Genomic DNA, 18,924 nt, shown 5'->3' with positions numbered 1-18,924 from the left:
ACACACCATTATAATTGTGCCCTTCCTGTAACAGGAAGTTTCCCTGGAAAGACTCACACAGGGTGTGTAACCTCTGCCTCCCCAGGGACCATTCCAAAAAGCATTGCAAGTTCTGCAAACTTTTTCAGCCCAAGACTATAAAGGACCGGAAGACTAAGTGCTGGGCCCATCATGCCATGCAGGCCGAGGCCACCATGGATGTGGAGGGATCCTCCAGCGATCGCAGTGTCGACGTCCTAAGTGACGCAGAGGGCGATCGCGACCTGATGGATTCCCGCATGCGAACCCCTGACTCCCAAAAGGCAGGCCGCCGGTTCTGCTATGGAGACGACACCGGTGACTCAAGCATCCACAGTGCATGCCACACAAAACACACACCCCATGGCCGACAGTCGACCAAATCGTCAACCGATTAGCAACATGCAGTGTTGAGAGAAAGTCTGAAAAGTCCCTGTCCTCTGGACCATCACGATCGCGTTGCCACATGACGGGCCTCCGGCACAGACACCAAAATCTGTTTCTGACACTGCGAGCAAAACAGACAAATCCTCGGGTACTGGTAAATGGCAGTGCTATTTTATACATAGCTTTATCAACCCAAGACAGACTTGGAAAATCTCTGTCTTGGGTTGATAAAGCTATATATAAAATAGCACTCGCCTCATACACAAAGATAATTTCCTGGAGAAAAAGGTTTGCATTTAAGCATTTAAGTTAATTTGCATACCCACAATGCCTTGCTGTTGTGGCACAGAACTGGAGTTGAACTTCCAGCGATGGCTACTAGGTGGCGTTGTGGAATGTGTGACTAGGCTCAAATGAATTTATATATATATATATATATAGAGAGAGAGAGAGAGAGAGAGAGAGAGAGAGAGAGAGAGAGAGAGAGAGAGAGAGAGAGAGAGAGAGAGAGAGAGAGAGAGAGAGAGAGAGAGAGAGAGAGAGAGAGAGAGAGAGAGAGAGAGAGAGAGAGAGAGAGAGAGAGAGAGAGAGAGAGCAGCCTGTGAATCACAGGAATGGACCACACTCCTGTATCCCCAAACAATTATACCGGCATGAAAATGTAGTTTATATGGAGCCAAACAAAATACTTTAACGTGTTTCGCACTGGCTTGGTGATATACACACTATCTGTTCCCGGGCAAAATTGGTTGGTAATTTATAGGTTCACTTTTGTCAAACCTCTTAAATATCGGAATTACCACCGATCGCTTCTGGGAAGGGGGCATAGGTCCCTGTGACTTATTAATGGTCTTTGAAAAGGCTAAACTTATAAGATGGAATGAAAGGTATGCGCGGTATAGGAATAGTATCTGAGTTCCATCAATCACACGGGCCTCTATGATATGTCTTTGTAGATACGTAAGTGTCGACCTTGTCCCATTGGAGAGTGCATACGATTGCGTAGTAGCATAATTACAGCACCTACTTTCAGTTTTCACCATCCAATCAGGGGGTGCGTCTGATGTCCGCGAAAATTATGTCACCCTCTAGACCAATCGCATGCCTGTCCACGGACCGAAAAGGGACATGGGTCTGCTGAGCAGAGCCAGATATCACACATTTTTTTTACCTGCATTCTGCCTCTTTAAAAAAAAACTACTGGATGTATTTTCACCAAATATACAAAAGCACGCTTTCGGGACCAAGTGGCCGCTCCTGCCGCAAATTTGGTCAAAACCCGTCCAGTGGTTTGGGCTTTAGGTGTGAGCAACGTTTTTCCCATTCAGTCTATGGAGAACAAAAAATGTGGGACCCCTCTTATAACTTTGCCCCCCCTTGACAAAACTTCACCAAACTTGCCAACACAATTCAGTGTGGGCCATATACTTTTTTTTTGCAATGTTTGGTGAGGATTCGTCCAGGGGGAGCGAAGTTATAAGCCGCCCAAAAAAGTGGTCTTCCTATGGTTTAGCAACTTAACCATACCTACACAGTCGCTACTATATATATATATATATATGTATATATATATATTTCTGAGGCTTGTGGAATCTGCTTAAATCACATGCTGTGCATAGGCCGACATCTAGTGGAAGCTGCGGAGTATTACAGTTTGTTTTTCGAAACTCGAAAAATGGGTGTCGACACAGGCGTGCCAGTAATACTATCCCTAGTGTGACGTCCACTGTACCCAAGATCCCTCACGCGTCTAGGATCCTCAGATTGTTTTTTTCCGCCATACTGGTCGGAAGCATCTTGCGGAGTCCCCTGGCCTTAGCCATACTTTTGCTAATAATCATAATTTATAATTCTTTATTGACATCCTTCCCCACCCCAACGTCGACACTCGACGACGGCTGGAGAAGACATCGACCGTCGGCTGCTGCACGACGGATCTGGGCCTCGGAAGGCCGCTGGCCTCGGCCCGGGCCTAGTAGGCCGCTGGCCTCGGCCCTGCAAGTAGGGAGAGTGGGGGGTGGTACATACTCTTCACTCTTGATATATAGGTACACTTATATATTTCCTACACTTACCAGCCCACTGCCTCAAGGTGCGTATGGAGGGTACCCCTTTCCAATTCTGCCCCAAGTGCAACCGCAAATACCCTTGGGTCGACAGGCACGCCACGTGCAATCTCTGCTTGCCGAGGGACCACCCCGAAGCGAACTGCAGAGCGTGTCGTATGTTTAAACCTAAGACACTAAGCACACTAAGTCCAACCGAACCTCGACGACGTCGACTTCTCAGAAAGAGGCACAGATAGAACGGTCCGACTCGGTGTCCTCTGGGCGCTCTCGATCGAGATCGCCTCATGACGCAAGGCAATCATCCACTCTTGCCAAGAGTGCCTCGCTCCCTAGACGGAAGTTCGATCGTCGGAGGACGAAGACGACTTCCACCCCCAGGCCGCGCTCCAAGAGACGGAGCCCGCAGTTAACACCAGCGAGGCCCCACGCTCGAAAAACACAGATACCTCTCCCGATCCTCGACGCCAGGCGTTGAAAGTCTCCGGGGCCTCCAAGGGACAGGGAAAACATTTTTCCACGCACGGGGAGGGGGGGGAACAGCGGAAAACACATTCTTCCACTCCTGTAAGACCATCCTTCCCCCCTAAGCAGACAGACAAATACAAGTCTACTGAGAGATCAACATCCAGCAAGGGTACCCTTGATAAGTCCCCAAATTGCCTACTTAAGTCATCCCCTGTTCAAAAGAATGGTCCAGCGAAGACATAGACAGGGTCATGTCAAGGATGTCTTCCTTGGCTGATTTTTACGACAAGAATCCAGAGCATTTCCTCTCGTATGACCCCCAGGGGGCCACACCCTCAGGTTCCACTGATCCTATCCCCCTAAGTAAAAAGGCCTGGTTCGAAAACCTGAACCCTTCGAGGTGCAGCCTTACTCTACTCCATACTCTACTCCACACCCCAGGTACCAAGGAGAGCCTTTCCCTGAGGGGGACCAGGAGTTTGAAATTATGGAGGAACAAACCGGGACGGAATACTATGCGGATGATGAGGACCAGGAGGAGGGAGAAGATGAGCAGGAAATTTACAGAGTAGATTCCCCGGTAGAGAACGAAGCCCCAGTTACCGACTCGCCAGTTGATAACCAGCCCCTCCTTAATGAGGTTCTCGCTCGCGCGGCAGAACATTTTCACATCGACACCCACGGTGTACAGGAGGAAAGGGACTTCGCAGAAGAGTTGGTGGGAGAGAGGAGGCCGGTCGCTCAGACCATCCCTATCCTTAAATCCATCCAACGAAGAATAGATCCGTCCCTGGTGAACCCAAACCTCACCAGAGCAGTCAACCCCAGGGTCGAAAAACTTTTCCGGGCAGCCCAGTCTGACCCTCTCTATATAAGAGGACATCTTAAACCAGACTCCCTAGTTGTTACCAACACTCGGAAGAGGGCTGGAACACCCTTATCTTCGTCAGAAGCTCCTCCCGACAAGGAGAGCAAGAAACTTTAGGGGTTTGGCAGGAAGGTAGCCTCAACGTCCGCCTACCAAGCAAGGATTGCTAACTCCACCACCCTGTTGGCCAGCTACAACTGCCATCAATGGGAAGAGGTCGCGGCACTCATAGCCTCTGCTCCTGAACCGTTAAAGGGCCAATTGGCTCGGATCTCGGCAGAAGGGAGAGCCGTGTCTGGTTGCATATTGAAAGCAACTTTCGACGCCGCGGACAACGCAGGGAGATTGATAGCAGAAGGTACTGTTATCAAAAGACATGCGTGGTTACGGCAGTCGGGGTTCAAAACAGAAACTCAGGCTTCATTAATAGACAAGCCGGTGGAACCCGATCTATTGTTTGGGAAAGTGGTCGAAGACGCACTGAAAAACGCCAAGGACGAATACGAAACACTGAAATCCCTTGGCCAACTAACCAACAAACCCCCTAACCAGAGGGGGAACAGTAATTTTCGCCGCCCACGCGGCCAAAATTCACAAAGAGGCAACTATGCCCAGGGACAGGGTACACAGTGGAACAACAGCCAGCAGTCTACCCAAAGTTACGGCAGGGGTAACAAGAGAGGTCGTGGGAGAGGCAGAGGCAGCCCCAACAAGGGAGGGGGCACGCCTCCACCAAAGCAGTGACGCTCAGTTCAGGGTCCCTTCTCACGCAACCCCAGTAGGGGGACGCATTTCCAACTTCACCCAGGCTTGGGAAGGGATCACCTCAGACAGATGGGTGCTGTCAACAGTGTCCACAGGATATTGTATAGAATTACTGCAGCGTCCCCGGAACCATCCTCCACGACAAAAGATACACTCCTTAGAACATCAGAAGATCCTTCTCGAGGAGATCGCCATTCTGCTAGAAAAGGACGCGATAGAACTCGTCCCAGGACACCAGGTAAACAAGGGTATCTATTCAACTTACTTCCTTGTGCCAAAGAAAGATTTGACAATGCGCCCAGTATTAGACTTACGGCCTGCCAACAAGTATGTCAAGCCCCAAAAATTCCGTATGACCACGCTACAAGAGGTAATCCCCCTCCTAAAAAAGGGGGATTACATGGCAACCTTGGATATGAAAGATGCTTATTTTCATATTTCCATGCTCCCGGCGCACAGAAAGTACTTGCGCTTCAAGGTGGACAGTCGCCACTACCAATTCAAGGTACTGCCCTTCGGGATAGCTTCAGCACCAAGGGTATTCACCAAGGTACTGGCGGTGGCAGCTGCACACCTACGCAGGGAGGCAATCCCAGTGTACCCTTATCTGGACGACTGGCTCATAACGGGGGAAACCCCAGGAATTTGCAGGACAAACATTCAAAGGACTATCGACCTCCTCCACGAATTAGGCTTCTCAATCAACGAGAAGAAGTCAAGCCTGGTGCCAAGCACCTCAAAACAGTTCCTAGGAGCAATTCTAGATACTCAGAAAGGGTTGACCTTCCCTTCGGAAGAGAGAATTCGGAATATACTACTGCAAATTCCACATTATCAGTCCGGTCAACAAATAACGGTACGCAAAGCAATGTGGTTACTGGGCATGATGGCGTCATGCATTTACCTGGTCCCCCACGCGCGACTGCGCATGCGTCCCGTGCAGGAATGGTTGGCGAAACAGTGGTCTCAGGCAAGTGGTCAGTGGGACGATCTAGTGGTCGTTTCGCCAACACTTGTACAAAGCCTACACTGGTGGACAAGAGAGAATCTCGCAAAGGGAAAACCCTTTTACGATCCCGAAGTACAGGCAGTGGTGACTACAAGCAAGGAGGGACTCGTTCACCAAATCTGTCCAAGCTTGCCCAGAAAATCTGGATATGGGCACTCAGACGGAACATCTTCCTGTCATCGCAACATGTTCCAGGGGAGCTCAATTCCCTAGCGGATGCTCTAAGCAGAGACTCCCTCCCAGAAGAACACGAATGGGTCCTTCACAAAGAGATCGTAGAAGATCTCTTCTCTCGGTGGGGTTTCCCCACTATAGACTTATTCGCCACAAGCGAAAACAAACAATGCCCAGGATTTGCATCCAGGTTCCCCCAGCCAGACTCCCAAGGGAACGCCCTGTGGATGAACTGGTCAGGGATGTTTGCGTACGCTTTTCCACCAACTCCTCTCATCAGGAAGGTGGTGTACAAGATGAACAAGGAATCGATGACGCTCATCCTAGTTGCTCCCATGTGGGCGAGACAACCATGGTTTCCACACCTAGGCAGGATGGCGGCGTGCGAGCCCATCAAACTTCCAGCCTGGTACAACCTACTGTCCCAGCAACAAGGTCAAACAGTGCACCAGCAACCCAACTCAATGAACCTGGCAGCATGGCTCCTGAGGTCATAGAGTTTGGACATCTCAATTTACCACAGAGGTGTATGAACATCCTAAAAGAATCCAGGAAACCAAACACAAGGCACTGTTACTTTGACAAGTGGAAGAGATTCGTTATTTGGTGCCAGAATAAACAAATCAACCCTGTTGATTGCACTCCTTCCAACGTTGTGACATACATGCTCCACCTGCTGGATGCAGGATTGGTTTTTAACTCTCTGAAAGTACACCTGGCAGCCCTCTCGGCTTACACCACATCCCATAACAAGGTGTCGTGGTGGAAAGTACCAGTAGTTAAAGCCTTCATGGAAGGAGTAAAGAGACTTCACCCTCCTATTTCGAACCCACCGCCAGGATGGGACCTTAATGTGGTGCTAGCTAAGCTCATGGGCCCCCCTTTGGAACCCATGCATAAAAGTAGTCTCAAACACCTGACTTATAAAACGGCCTTCTTAGTAGCCATTACCTCTATAAGAAGGGTCAGTGAAATTCAGGCTCTGTCAGTGCAGGATCCTTTCTTTACTATCCACAAGGACAAACTGGTTTTACGCACACACCCTAGGTTCTCACCTAAATTTATATCAAAGTTCCATGTAAACCAGTCCATCGAGCTTCCGCTTTCTTCCAGAACCCGCAAAGCTCGGCTGAGGTGAAACTACACACCCTAGATGTGCGTAGGGCGGTCCTCTACTATGTAAATAAAACCAGACCGCTAAGGAAAACAGATCAACTGTTTGTCTCCGTAGCTACAGGCAGAGAGGGAGATTGCGTCTCTAAAGGCGCTATCTCGAAGTGGATTATCAACTGTATACAGCTGTGTTACTCTCTTTCTGAAAAAACTCTGCCTTTTACGCCAAGGGCCCACTCTACTAGAGGCATAGGGGCCACTCTGGCTTTCATTGCAAATGTTCCCCTCGACACCATTTGCAAAGCAGCTACTTGGAGCTCTATTCACACTTTTACTCAGCATTACTGCATTGACACTCATTCCAAGACAGATACACAAGTGGGACAAGCGGTTCTAAGACACCTGTTTGCTCATGACCCTTCTCACATCCCACCTCCTTCTTCTGGTACTGCTCGCTAATCTATGCACAGCATGTGATCTAAGCAGATTCCACAAGCCTCAGAAGGGATACATTACTCACCGTAATCGTATTTCTGATGCTTGTATCTGCTTAGATTCACATGCGACCCACCCTTCCTCCCCTCCGAGAGAAGGCGCATGATTGCTTGTAGTCTTACCTTTCTGTCTATCTGCTTGGATTATCTGTACTCACGCTACTCCTCATGCTTCCTCATGTCAGAAAAAATACAATCTGAGGATCCTAGACGCGTGAGGGATCTTGGGTACAGTGGACGTCACACTAGGGATAGTATTACTGGCACGCCTGTGTCGACGCCCATTTTTCGAGTTTCGAAAAACAAACTGTTATACTCCGCAGCTTCCACTAGATGTCGGCCTATGCACAGCATGTGAATCTAAGCAGATACAAGCATCAGAAATACGATTACGGTGAGTAATGTATCCCATATATATATAAATATATATATATATATATATATATATATATATATATATATATATATATATATATAGTAGGAAAGTCCATTCCAGCAAAGTAACACATTCCACAACGCCACCTAGTAGCCATCGCTGGAAGTTCACCTCCAGTTCTGAGCCATAACAGCAAAGCATTGTGGTTAGGCACATTAGCTCAAATGCCAACCTTTTTCTCCTGGAAATTATCTTTGTCTAAGAGGGTAGTGCTACTTTACACATAGCTTAATCAACCCAAGACAGACATTTGCAAGGCTGCCAGGACGACTACATGAATGGTTTCACCCTTATTAGTTATCATCAGTGCAGTATAGTCCTGACAGCCTTGTGGTTTGCATACCCACAATGGTTTGCTGTTGTGGCTCAGAACTGGAGGTGAATTTCCAGCAATGGCTACTCGGTGCCGTTGTGGAATGTGTGACTTGGCTCAAATGGACTTTCCTACTCTCACATTTCAGGTGAAAGTTTTTTTTTCAAACCTTTCAAACCCTTTTAAACCCACCATAACTTTCTTGGTGTTGTGAAAACATGGTCAAATGTTGACCTTTCTGCTGTGAAGATTTGTTACCATGCATGCTTTCCAATGTCCTACCACACAATAAAACCAGAAATTTGTCTTTAGTTTGTAAGAAATGTTTTGTCGACAGACGTGTGGAACTGACGTGCATGGAGCTAAACTGTTGTTGGTGGGGGAATATTTAGGGAGCAGGGTATTTGGCATTGTCAGCGGTGCAGGTATTCATTCATTTTCCTCTTTCACTAAAACCAGAGGGTTTAGGACAGAAGACATTGTTTGGACTGGCACGGTGCCTAAGGCAGATGCTGAGGGCTCAGTTTTGTTAAGGGCCAGACCAGTTACGTCATTGGTAGGACGAGAGTTCTCTAGCCAGGACGTACGACATGCAAATCTGTGCCCTAGCTGGCACACAAGCAAGGGGGTCACCAGGAAGGAGCTTTTATGCCATTTCATTTGATTTTAATTGTCACCATTGCTTTTTGCCCAAGAAATGTATAATAATCAAACCTGTGTTACAAGGAGTGGAAAAGGAGTAAATGTTGTGCAGCTTCATTTAGGCATCGAAAGATTGAAGACCTCGCTATATAGTTTATGGGCCAGGCAGGACTCATTCTAATAGGAGGGCCTCTTTCCACTCCTCATTTGAATGACAGACCCTTGAAGTTCACAGTGGATTTTACGGAAAGACAACTGATCACTTTTTACTAGGCTAGTTGCTGATCTTAGTTGGGTCCTCAATCTTGTTGTAGTGTTTTGCAAGGCATAGTCTCCATCCATTTTCTTAGTTATCGGTAGGAAGTGACCACGGAGGGAAACCTTGCACGTCTGAGGCCGTGTATCACTTCTGCTTTCAACATTGCCAGAAGCCACAGGTTGGTACACACTGTACAGGCAGCCACACACTTGGGGAAACTATGAACACTATTTATTTATTTTTATTTATTTATTTATTTATATTGCGCCGGTAGCTCTCAAGCTTCAGGGCGCAGAGACAAGAACACACAGACAAATAGTAAGACAATAAGACACGTAGCACGTAGTGTCTGAGAGCTCACTTTAGAGAAGACGGCATCCATCCCCTCTACCATTACTTGCCTCCATGACCTGAGGTAAAGCTCAGATCCTGCTAAGAGGCTCTGGGGTTTTCATGTTTCGGATCGCTTCTGCTTTCGTTTTTGTCACAAACCTCCTTTCTCTAAGGTTAGCAGATGACTCCATGTCAGTTCATCTACTCAACTCAAGAGACATTAACTCAACCCATGAACTTAATGGCATAATATATTTCTGTATTGAAATCCATGGTGACATGAAGAAATGTTACTAGCAATATTAATGTGCCTTTGCAATATTCTCCTACTCCTGGACACATTGGAATGCAGAGAGGTCCCCTAGATGTGAGTTAGTATTAGGAAAGGCGAACATCATGGTTACGATACATTTGCGTGACCGGCTTGGAGTATAAATTAGGGTTTGAGTTGGGATTAGTATAAATGATCTCATACACAATGGACCGAGGCCCAGGATGGGGATAGAGTGGGAATTAGTGTTTGTATTTATTAAACAAAAAGAGCATTAAATAGTTCAGGATGTTGCCAGAAAGAATATGGTTGGCTGCGAATGATATTTAAGGGGAAAACCAAGCAGGTGTTCATTTAAAGAGTCAATCCTTGGTTTCCCCACAATGCAGCTGTTCACTAATGATCTGTGTCTTATTCTTGCACAACAGCAGCATCAAAGACTCTCTGAAGGGGCTAGAGTCCGTTGCCTACTGCTTGGGCAATACCCACTCATGAACCTGGATGAGCCGGGATGCAGCCAGGCTCGAATCTAGGTGAATGAAGAAAACAACCAGTGTTTTGATTCTAGGTACCTATGCAAAGCAGCCGCTCGCTTTATTCCAGGTCCTTGTGGAATGCATCCACTACATTGAATTCCAAGTGAACTTAGAATGTAGCCATTACACTGAATTTTGGGGAACGAAGAATAGACTTGTATGGATTCTAACTAGCAAAGATACTGAATCTAAGCAAAAAGAAGAATGTTCGCCAAGGTTTGCATCTAGAAGAAGGTAGAATGCAGGCAGATGTTGAATCTAGAAGCATGTCGATGGTAATCTTTGCAGTGAATCTAGGAGCATGTAGAATTTAGCCTCTAACTTAAAGTAAGTTGACTCAGAGTTTAGCCATTATTTTATTCTGGGCCACGGTTTAGAATGTAGACAATGGCCCTCATTGCGATACTGGCGCTAAACCATGGCGCTATTAGCACCATGGTTGGTGCTGGTATCGTAACGTGTCCGCCACGGTGAAATGGGGAAATACCGCCCCATTCCAAGGTTGGCGGGGCAGTACTTCCCCATTTCCCCATGGCCCTTTCCCATTCCCATTTTTGCCCCATAGGGCATAATGGGAATGGCGAAGGCGCTAAGTACGGTGCCGCAAATTGCGGTACCATACTTACCGCGAAGATCCTTTTGCGGGTCCCTACTTTAACGGCTGGTCTAGACCAGCCGTTAAGGTCGGGTCCCGTAAAGGGACCTCGTAATTAGGCGCTAATGGGTTAACGGCGCCGCAGCCTTTTACGGCACCGTTAACCCATTAGCGCAAGGGTCGTAATGAGGCCCAATGCATTTAACCTCTCACCACCCATGCATAGGGAAACCAGCAGAAGGCACGGCCGCAGACCCACACGCATCTGCCATTATACACCACTGGAAGACACTTCACACAACACCTTTGCCATAAGAATGCAGCTACCATTTACGACAAAAACATGATAAGTAGCTGCACACATATGTTCTCTCCTGCTCCTGCATACCCCTCTAGAGCACTTATCACCAAACTTCCAAATGCCAGATCGATATGGGTGGCTACCAGGGACTTGGCCACCCCACATATCATCGTACTGGCAAAAATGCACACATGCATACTAGCAGCTCCTCAAAATTATTCCCATTCTCTCAGCCCCCTGAGGGCGTTAAACCTACAGCACGCTGTGACCATACTAATGGTGAAAGACGCTATATAAATGACGCATTACACTATTATAGATGAGCTTGAAGTCGGCCAATCCCACCCTAATCATACTGGAAGGGCCAAAATGTACAATCTATTTTGAGATTCATCATTGGTTAACTTGTATGCCCCCTCCCCAGGGGCGCTGCTGTGTGTTGTGCGGTGGCATCATCCAGATACACAACAGGCACCAGCCCTTTCCCATGTCAAATCCCCATCCATCAGAAAGCCACTAAACAACTCTGTTAAGGAGGAATTGCAGCGCTTCTCTTCCTCAACACCAGAGCTTGGGCTGCTAAAACTGCCACACTCTTGGGTTCAAGCTTATAAACTCCAAATATACATACATCAATAGATGGGTGAAAAAACTTTTTGGGGGCTAATTAATCAATGATCAATCAAGACACAAATAATTAATCATGTGCAGGCTTGGAGTGCATTGCCAAAAGCTTCATCCAGAATGTTGCAGTGTGGACATAGAGGGGGGTTTGTGGTACATTTACATTCTGGTGTATAAAATTACTACCCAGCCCCACAATGCTACTAAACCAGCAGTGATCCTAATCATAAATGTGAAATGGGCACTTCTCGACAGGTACACCTGCTTCTCCTCTTGTGGTAACGTGGGCTGAGGGTAGGCTATAACGTTCATGAGGGATGTGAGCTAGCAAAGAAGTTTCCAAACAACAATGGTACTGGAGTACCAAAATTAAAGCATGTTCAACCAAGTTTCTCTTAGAAATGAGACTTTACACTTAAAATACAAACGGACTAATCGAAAAATAAATACGAGAAGACCCAGAATATGCAGACTTTAAGATGAAAGAGGCCCGCTAGGTCTGACAACGAGGAGAGATGGGCAATATTTTCAGCAGTCATGTTCAAATTCAATCACGATATTTTTAAAAAGATGATTGGCATCTTACATGTCAATGAGGCCCTTTAAGGCAGACCAGGGGGATAGAACATCCAGAATACCTTTAAGGCTTTTCCTTCGGTCACAAATTCATTGTGACAGGCCTCTAGATGCTTTACAGTGTGTCCAGTCAGTGGTTCCCAATGGATTGAGTGCATTGAGGGAGTAGAGTTGGTTGGAGATGGTCCCACGATGCAGTGATGATCAACTCGAATTGGCTGACAAACCGGCAGGTGATTGATAGTGGAGTTGTCGTCTTGAAGTGGTCAAGGCCGGTTTGAGGTCCAATGATGCAATGCGATTCTTCATTGGCTATCAGCTGAAACTGCTGGAGGGCGTGTCAAAAGCATGTTGTGGTGCTTGCAGCATCTTGAAAAACGACTTGAAAGCAGATCAAAGATGGAAAACAGTGCCCAGAGCCGTTTCTTGACTTATGTTTGCAGGGGAATCCTGTCCCAGGATATTAAAGAACAAGGTAAGTCCTTGTGCAATTTCCAGCCAGGAAGGGGGCAGAGAGCATTTTCAGGGCCTCCACTGAACAGGATCCTGAGTAACAATAATCTCAGCTGCGGTCAGCCCTTGTCCAGAAAGCAAGTCATCTCAAATGTTCCTCTGGAATGTATATGGGAAGGGCTTTTCTTCCTTGTTGTAGACTTTATCTTCACCTCAGTGATCGAAGTGAGCGGGTACGGCCGCAAGCGTTGTTCCACTACTTTTTATTTTTTTCTGTTTACCATTCCTCTACTTTTTACGACCATAGTCACCAATCCATACAGAGGATTTGTTCGCTCATATCCCTGTGCAAGTGTAAAGTTGTAGTAGGAGCTTCACTTAGATTATTGCAATGCCCCGGCCGCAACACCTAGTCACATTTTGCACTATGCTTCGGCCCACCCTCTCCCCTGCCGAGACCACAGTCCCACTACCTTTTTCGGTACACTTCGACCACTGCTTCTTCTCCAGTGGCAGATGACTTTGGGTTGACTATTCCTAGAGGGCGAGCCAGGCAAAAGCCTTTTTCAGACGATTTCTCTAAAGGCAGTAGATAGGCAGCCCATTATATAGTCAAGCTGTCACATCAGAGTGGTATATTTCAAACCTACTCCAATGGGCCAATCCTGGCTGCTGTGGGTCAGCCTAGCATTTGTCAGTTTTCTTCGTGCGATTGATTGGGACAGGGCACAAACTTTTGGTAAGATATCTTGAAATCTCTCTGCATGCTCGCTAACCTAGTGCCAATCTCTCCTGGCCTTCCAACAACGATCTGCAGTAAATAGGCACAAGCAAAGTGTCTCAGAAATACTCCTTGCGCTCCTGCAAGCCCCAAACGAGATTGGGGTAGGTTTGCATATTCCCGAGGAGCTAACATTTTCCAATCTCCCTTTTGAGTCGTTCATATTGAGGGAAGTTTGGCTGAAGTTCCAGCAGACTAGGGTTGATTCTTGGGGGAGGGAAGGGGTGGTTGAAAGGTGGGAAACATGTACGAAATAACTTCAATTGCTGCAGGAAGGGAGGTAAAATTTGGCGACCGGGAGGTGTGGATGTGAGACTGGATGAGGGGATAGGAGGAGAAAGTGGAGTGCTGTGCATCTGTGAATGTTTCGAGATGGGACAGAGCATTCAATTCTGTAGAAAGATCTCACTAGGTTACTACATCTTCCATAACTATCTGTGTAGTTGGGAAAGGATGCCATCTTTTGTCCTTCTGAAGAAATTGGCAATTGAGTGGGCAATTATAAGATTTCATGTCAAACCATAAAAATCAACGACATGTTGGGCATACCCGGGCCTGCTTTTCGTCACCTGGGGGTTGATGCAGTGGGTATTATTTAAGCAATATGCCCCGAGTAGCGAGGCCATCACCGAGCAGGTAATGTCCCCGCCGCTTGGGGCCTATTGCTATTAGTACCCCGGCCCGCAAGATCTGAAAAGACCAAGAAAATGGCCGCTGGGAAAGGGAAAACGGGGATCCATTTTCTCTTTCCATGGCGGCCAATGGGTGTGGACGCGCTGGGAACAGAAGTGTTCCCAGCACGTTCGCTCCCGAAAGACGACAGAGTAGAAGGTAAGTGGGGTTGGGAGGGCGAGGAGAGGTAGAGAAAAAAATAATAATAATAAAAAAAAATAGACGTACTTGAATCCCCGGCGGGGGGCAAAGACAGCCTCCAGCCGTGTGGAGGCTTGGAGTGGGGATGGCCCCACTCCGAGCCTCTACATGGCTGGAGGCTGCCACGCCGCCCGCCGGGGACAAAGGAGGCAGAAGGTAAGTGGGGTGGGGAGGTGGGAGGAAAGGGGAAAAAACACATACTTGAGTCCCCAGCGGGGGGCGAAGGCAGCTTCTCAACCGTGTGGAGGATCGGGGAGGGGATAGCCCCGCTTTGAGCCTTCTCATTGGCTGAAGGGCTGCTACGCCCCCCACCAGGAACAATGGCTGTGGAATCCCAGCCGAGGGATTCCCGGCTGGGTAATGCCCCAGCGAGGGCCAATCAGAATGCGCATACTAATGAGGTTTATAAAATTATAATGTAAGGAATCCATAAAAGACATGGATCTCTGAAAAGCTGATGGGGCTGTGGAAGAGTCAGTCATGTATTAGGCATGCATGAAGTTTCATCCTGCTAAGTTTGCTTCCATGAGGACCATTGCGGTTAATTATTTTATAATGGGGAAAGTCCATGGCTGCTAGTACGCAACCTTGGAAAAGCTAGAGGGGAGGGGGTGGAATCACTTGCATGCCAAGCATTTAAGATGCAAACTTTCATCCCTCTGCTCTGACATTGCTTACATTGAATAACATGTATCCGGGTAGTGTTTCAGTGCTCTGTGCCTGGGGAAAACACATAACTTGTCTGTACATGCAATCCCTCTCTACGCGTGTTATATTTTCTTTGGAAATACTGCAACACTCAAATGCTGTTACTGCATGGGGTAATGGAAGGGGTCTGCATGATTGAGTCAAGCACACCCTTCTGTATTCCCAGGTTTGGAATCCCATAGCACTCCATGGGAAAATGCCATATTACTGCACCTGGATTGCCACATGCTGTGATATTGCACCCAGTACTGGTTTTGTGTGAAGCAAATTTACTCAACGCAAAGTATTATTACCTTAGCGTATCTGTATGTGTCCTGTGTCGAAGTTAACAAAACAATCTTAACTTTTACATTTACTAAGCTAGGCCTCTCGACTTTACCAATGCTGGTTACACCTTGACCACAACACTTGGCCTTAGAGAGTGGTTCCAGGAGCTGGCGCACTTTAACGCTCTCAGTCTGAGCATCCCCATACTCCCCCCACCCCACCCCCCAAGTAGTGTTGTGATGCTACACTGAATCTAACTGTCATGTTTTCTTTGTTTGCATTTCAGTATGAATTTAAAGCCAAGAGCATGAAGAAGAAGAAAGTGAGCATAATCGTGTCTGTGGACGGGGTGAAGGTCGTCCTACGGAAAAAGCAAAAGGTAGGTTTCGCTTGTCATTTTTTGTGATGCGGGTGGAAGCGTACTATGGAAAATATCTCACAGCTTTTGTTGTGAGCCTTCTTACGCCTCATTAGAAAAGAAATACTGCCGTTAAATTAACACCTCTTGTAAAACCGCTCTGAAGAGCGGTAAACTCACTAATTACAGCTTCTGGTAAATTCTGTCAGTGGTAATTGCCTCTGCCGTTAAAAATACCACCAACCGAATGTTGCAGCAAGTACAAGAAACATTGCGAGCCATGAGGTATGCATAAAAGGAGATCTGCGGCAACATATTGTTGTGAATAGTATACTCACTCTTTCCAACCTTTTCAAGACCATTTAGAGGGGAACTTGTGTGGCATTAGATCCTCTTAGATCCTGCTGTGCTTATCTTAGATCCTCCTGTGCTTCTCTTAGATCCTCCTGACCTTATTTTAGATCCTCCTCTGCTTATCTTAGATCCTCCTGCTCTTCTCTGAGATCCTCCTGTGCTTCTCTGAGATCCTCCTGTGCTTCTCTTCGATCCTCCTGTGCTTCTCTTAGATCCTCCTGTGTTTATCTCAGATCCTTCTGTGCTTATCTTCGATCCTCCTGTGCTATCTTAGATCCTTTTGAGTTTACCTTAGATCCTCCTGAGCTTAACTCAGATCCTTCTGTGCTTATCTTAGATCTGTCTGCGATTCTCTCATATCCTCTTGTGCTTCTCTTAGATCCTCTTCAGCTTATTTTAGATCCTCCTGTGCTTATCTTAGATCCTCATGGGCTTATCTTAGATCCTCCTGTGCTTATCTTAGATCCTCAAGTGCTTATCTTAGATTCCCTGTGCATATCTTAGATCCTCCTGTGCTTATCTTAGATTCCCTGTGCATATCTTAGATTCCCTGTGCATATCTTAGATCCCCTGTGCTTATCTTAGATCCTCCTGTGTTTATCTTGGATCCGCCTGTGCTTATTTTCTCAAACTAATCAAGCAGATGCAGCCTTATTTATCGGACCATAACTCTGCCACTATTGGACCTAAGATTGATTATTTCGAACGGTCTACTTTTCTGTATCTCATTCTAATCTGGCCAAGCTTCAGGTTATTCAGAATGATGTTCTGCGAGCTGTTCTTGAGCTCTCGCGCCGTGTTCATGTTACACTGGCTAGGCGCTGACTCGATTGGCTGCGGATCAAGGCACGTATCTCGCTCTAGATACTGGCCCTCACTTACAAGTGTTTGTGCGATTCTGGCCTCATTTTACTTTCTCGCTGCATTAAGCGTGCGACTGTCCGCCGAACATTGCGCTCTAATGACGCGGATCATCTTGAGACGCATCGTTTTAAACTGCAGCAGACCTGCAATACTATGTTTGACCATGTTTCTCCAGCTTTGTGGAATTCTTTGCTGCCTGCTTTGCGTCGCATTCCCTCTCTGGATGGCTTTACGGCGGTTATAAAAAATACCTCTTTGACAATTAGCCCGCTGTGTCTTGCTGATATTGTTTTTTTGCTTCTTTTTTTTTGTTGTTTTTTTGGTGTCTTGGCACTGTTTATTTTGTCTTGTTTTGTTGCATAGCGCACTGAGGCCTGCAGGTGGTTTGCGCTTTATAAGAAATAATAATAATAATAATAAAGTATTACCATCGTTCCTCAGAGGAATTTTCCTCATGTGGCATTGTGGGTGGTAATGTATTTGCCCCATACAATAATGCCTTTAAAAGATTCTTATAAGTAGCTTATAAGTACTTGTGAGAAACTAGTGGGATTTTGGAACCCTTTATAAGAACTTATGACACAGAAAAATGTATTGCATTCTTATAAATTCTTTAAGGTTTGCGGTAGTATTAATGTAAGACCTTTATAGATTCTGATGTGATCCTTCTGAGAAAATCAATATGAAATTATTGTATGGCCAGGGTGGTTTTCTACTCATTTTTACTCGCACAGGCAGTGTAACCTGAAGGATTGTGTGCTTTGCTTTGTTTTTGGGTCGTGTATGGTGCAGCGTCTACTCTTTTAATGACCGCTCGTTGCTTTGTGTCCTCCAATGGGTGAGGTGTGGGTGTGTGTGTGGCAGTGGGAGCAGAACAAGGCTGCTATTTCTAAAACGGTACCAGTCCAACTAGCATAACTGCGCTCAAGTGTTGGGAAGCCGCTACATATTAAGACATATGTGTTGATGTGTGTGTTGCAGGGTGAGCTCTGCTGTGGTGAGTTGCTTCATGCTAAATGTTAGATCATGAAGCCTTTGTACTGCATCAACTTACCACTGTAGTGGTCTCAAAGCTCTTGGCTCCTACGGTTTGGTAGGAGTATTGTATCCCTTCCAGGGATGACCAGACCCTGGTCTGAGGAGAGAAGAGGAAGGTGCCCTCAAGCGTCTACTCGGCCAGCATGATCGTAATCCTTGGGTGGTGGTTGGAGAGCTGGACTCGATGTGGCATGAAGATCAAGCATGGGGTGGTGGGCTTTAGTGGGTGTTTGCTATAGTTGAAGGGGAGAGTAGAGTGGTGTGTAAGAAAGGTGCTTGTAAGGAGAGTGTCAGACATATATGTGCCTCTCTTCTAATGGGCGGTACCGCCCCTCCCATCCATAATTCCAAAATCCTACTCGTATTCAGACTCCGTGCAGGGCGGCGTCCATTTCCAATGCAGACTTTCCATCTCTGCGTCTTTTGTGACTTGATTCCAATTTATGATTAATTATTTTTACATTAGCACAGTTTTGCAAGCAAGGAATACTCGCGTATCATGTGACATCTGACAACATTTTTTGGAGCAAGTAGTTTTTAAAAGTAATTATTGTATTCCTAGATAACTATCACAGCCCTTGGAGCAGCTATATCCACCCCCCAAATGTACTGCTTAATGGAAGTACTGGTTGTTAAATGCCAAAGTTCATATTCTAATAACCCTCATTGCGATGACCCACCCCCCCCATGAGACATTGAACAAAACAAAGTCCTGAGTCTTTTTTCAATGTCCATGGTCATGTCGCAGTCCCCGGAGTAACAAAGTAAATACAGAATGCAGGAAACCCTGATGAGTGTGCCAACCTCTCAACTCGCACACTTTTGGTGGGTGTCACGCGCCATGAAATCGTTTCACTCACCTGGCAACCCCTATTGCACCCATAAAATTCACTGGGCTCTCAACCACCAAAAAAGAAATCTTCTGTTTTCAGCTGTGCTGGGTGACACAAAAGGATAAGAGGTATGAGTGGGGGAAACCT

At 46.6% G+C, this 18,924-nt stretch overlaps 1 protein-coding gene across 1 annotated transcript in view; it reads left to right on the top strand.

The window, feature by feature from the left end:
* Positions 1-18,924, top strand: part of LOC138471718 (carboxyl-terminal PDZ ligand of neuronal nitric oxide synthase protein-like) — a 436,867-nt gene that overhangs the window by 266,245 nt on the left and 151,698 nt on the right. The window contains exon 3 of the mRNA XM_069609503.1: positions 15,617-15,709. Coding sequence (XP_069465604.1) covers positions 15,617-15,709 — 93 coding nt within the window. The remainder of the gene's footprint in view (positions 1-15,616; positions 15,710-18,924) is intronic.

This window comes from Ambystoma mexicanum, chromosome 8, assembly GCF_040938575.1.
Source record: "Ambystoma mexicanum isolate Mex_15411 chromosome 8, UKY_AmexF1_1, whole genome shotgun sequence".
In the NCBI taxonomy this organism is placed as follows: Eukaryota; Metazoa; Chordata; class Amphibia; order Caudata; family Ambystomatidae; genus Ambystoma; species Ambystoma mexicanum.
The sequence above is the reverse complement of the archived record's forward strand: the minus strand, read 5'-3'. Positions and strand labels throughout refer to the sequence as shown.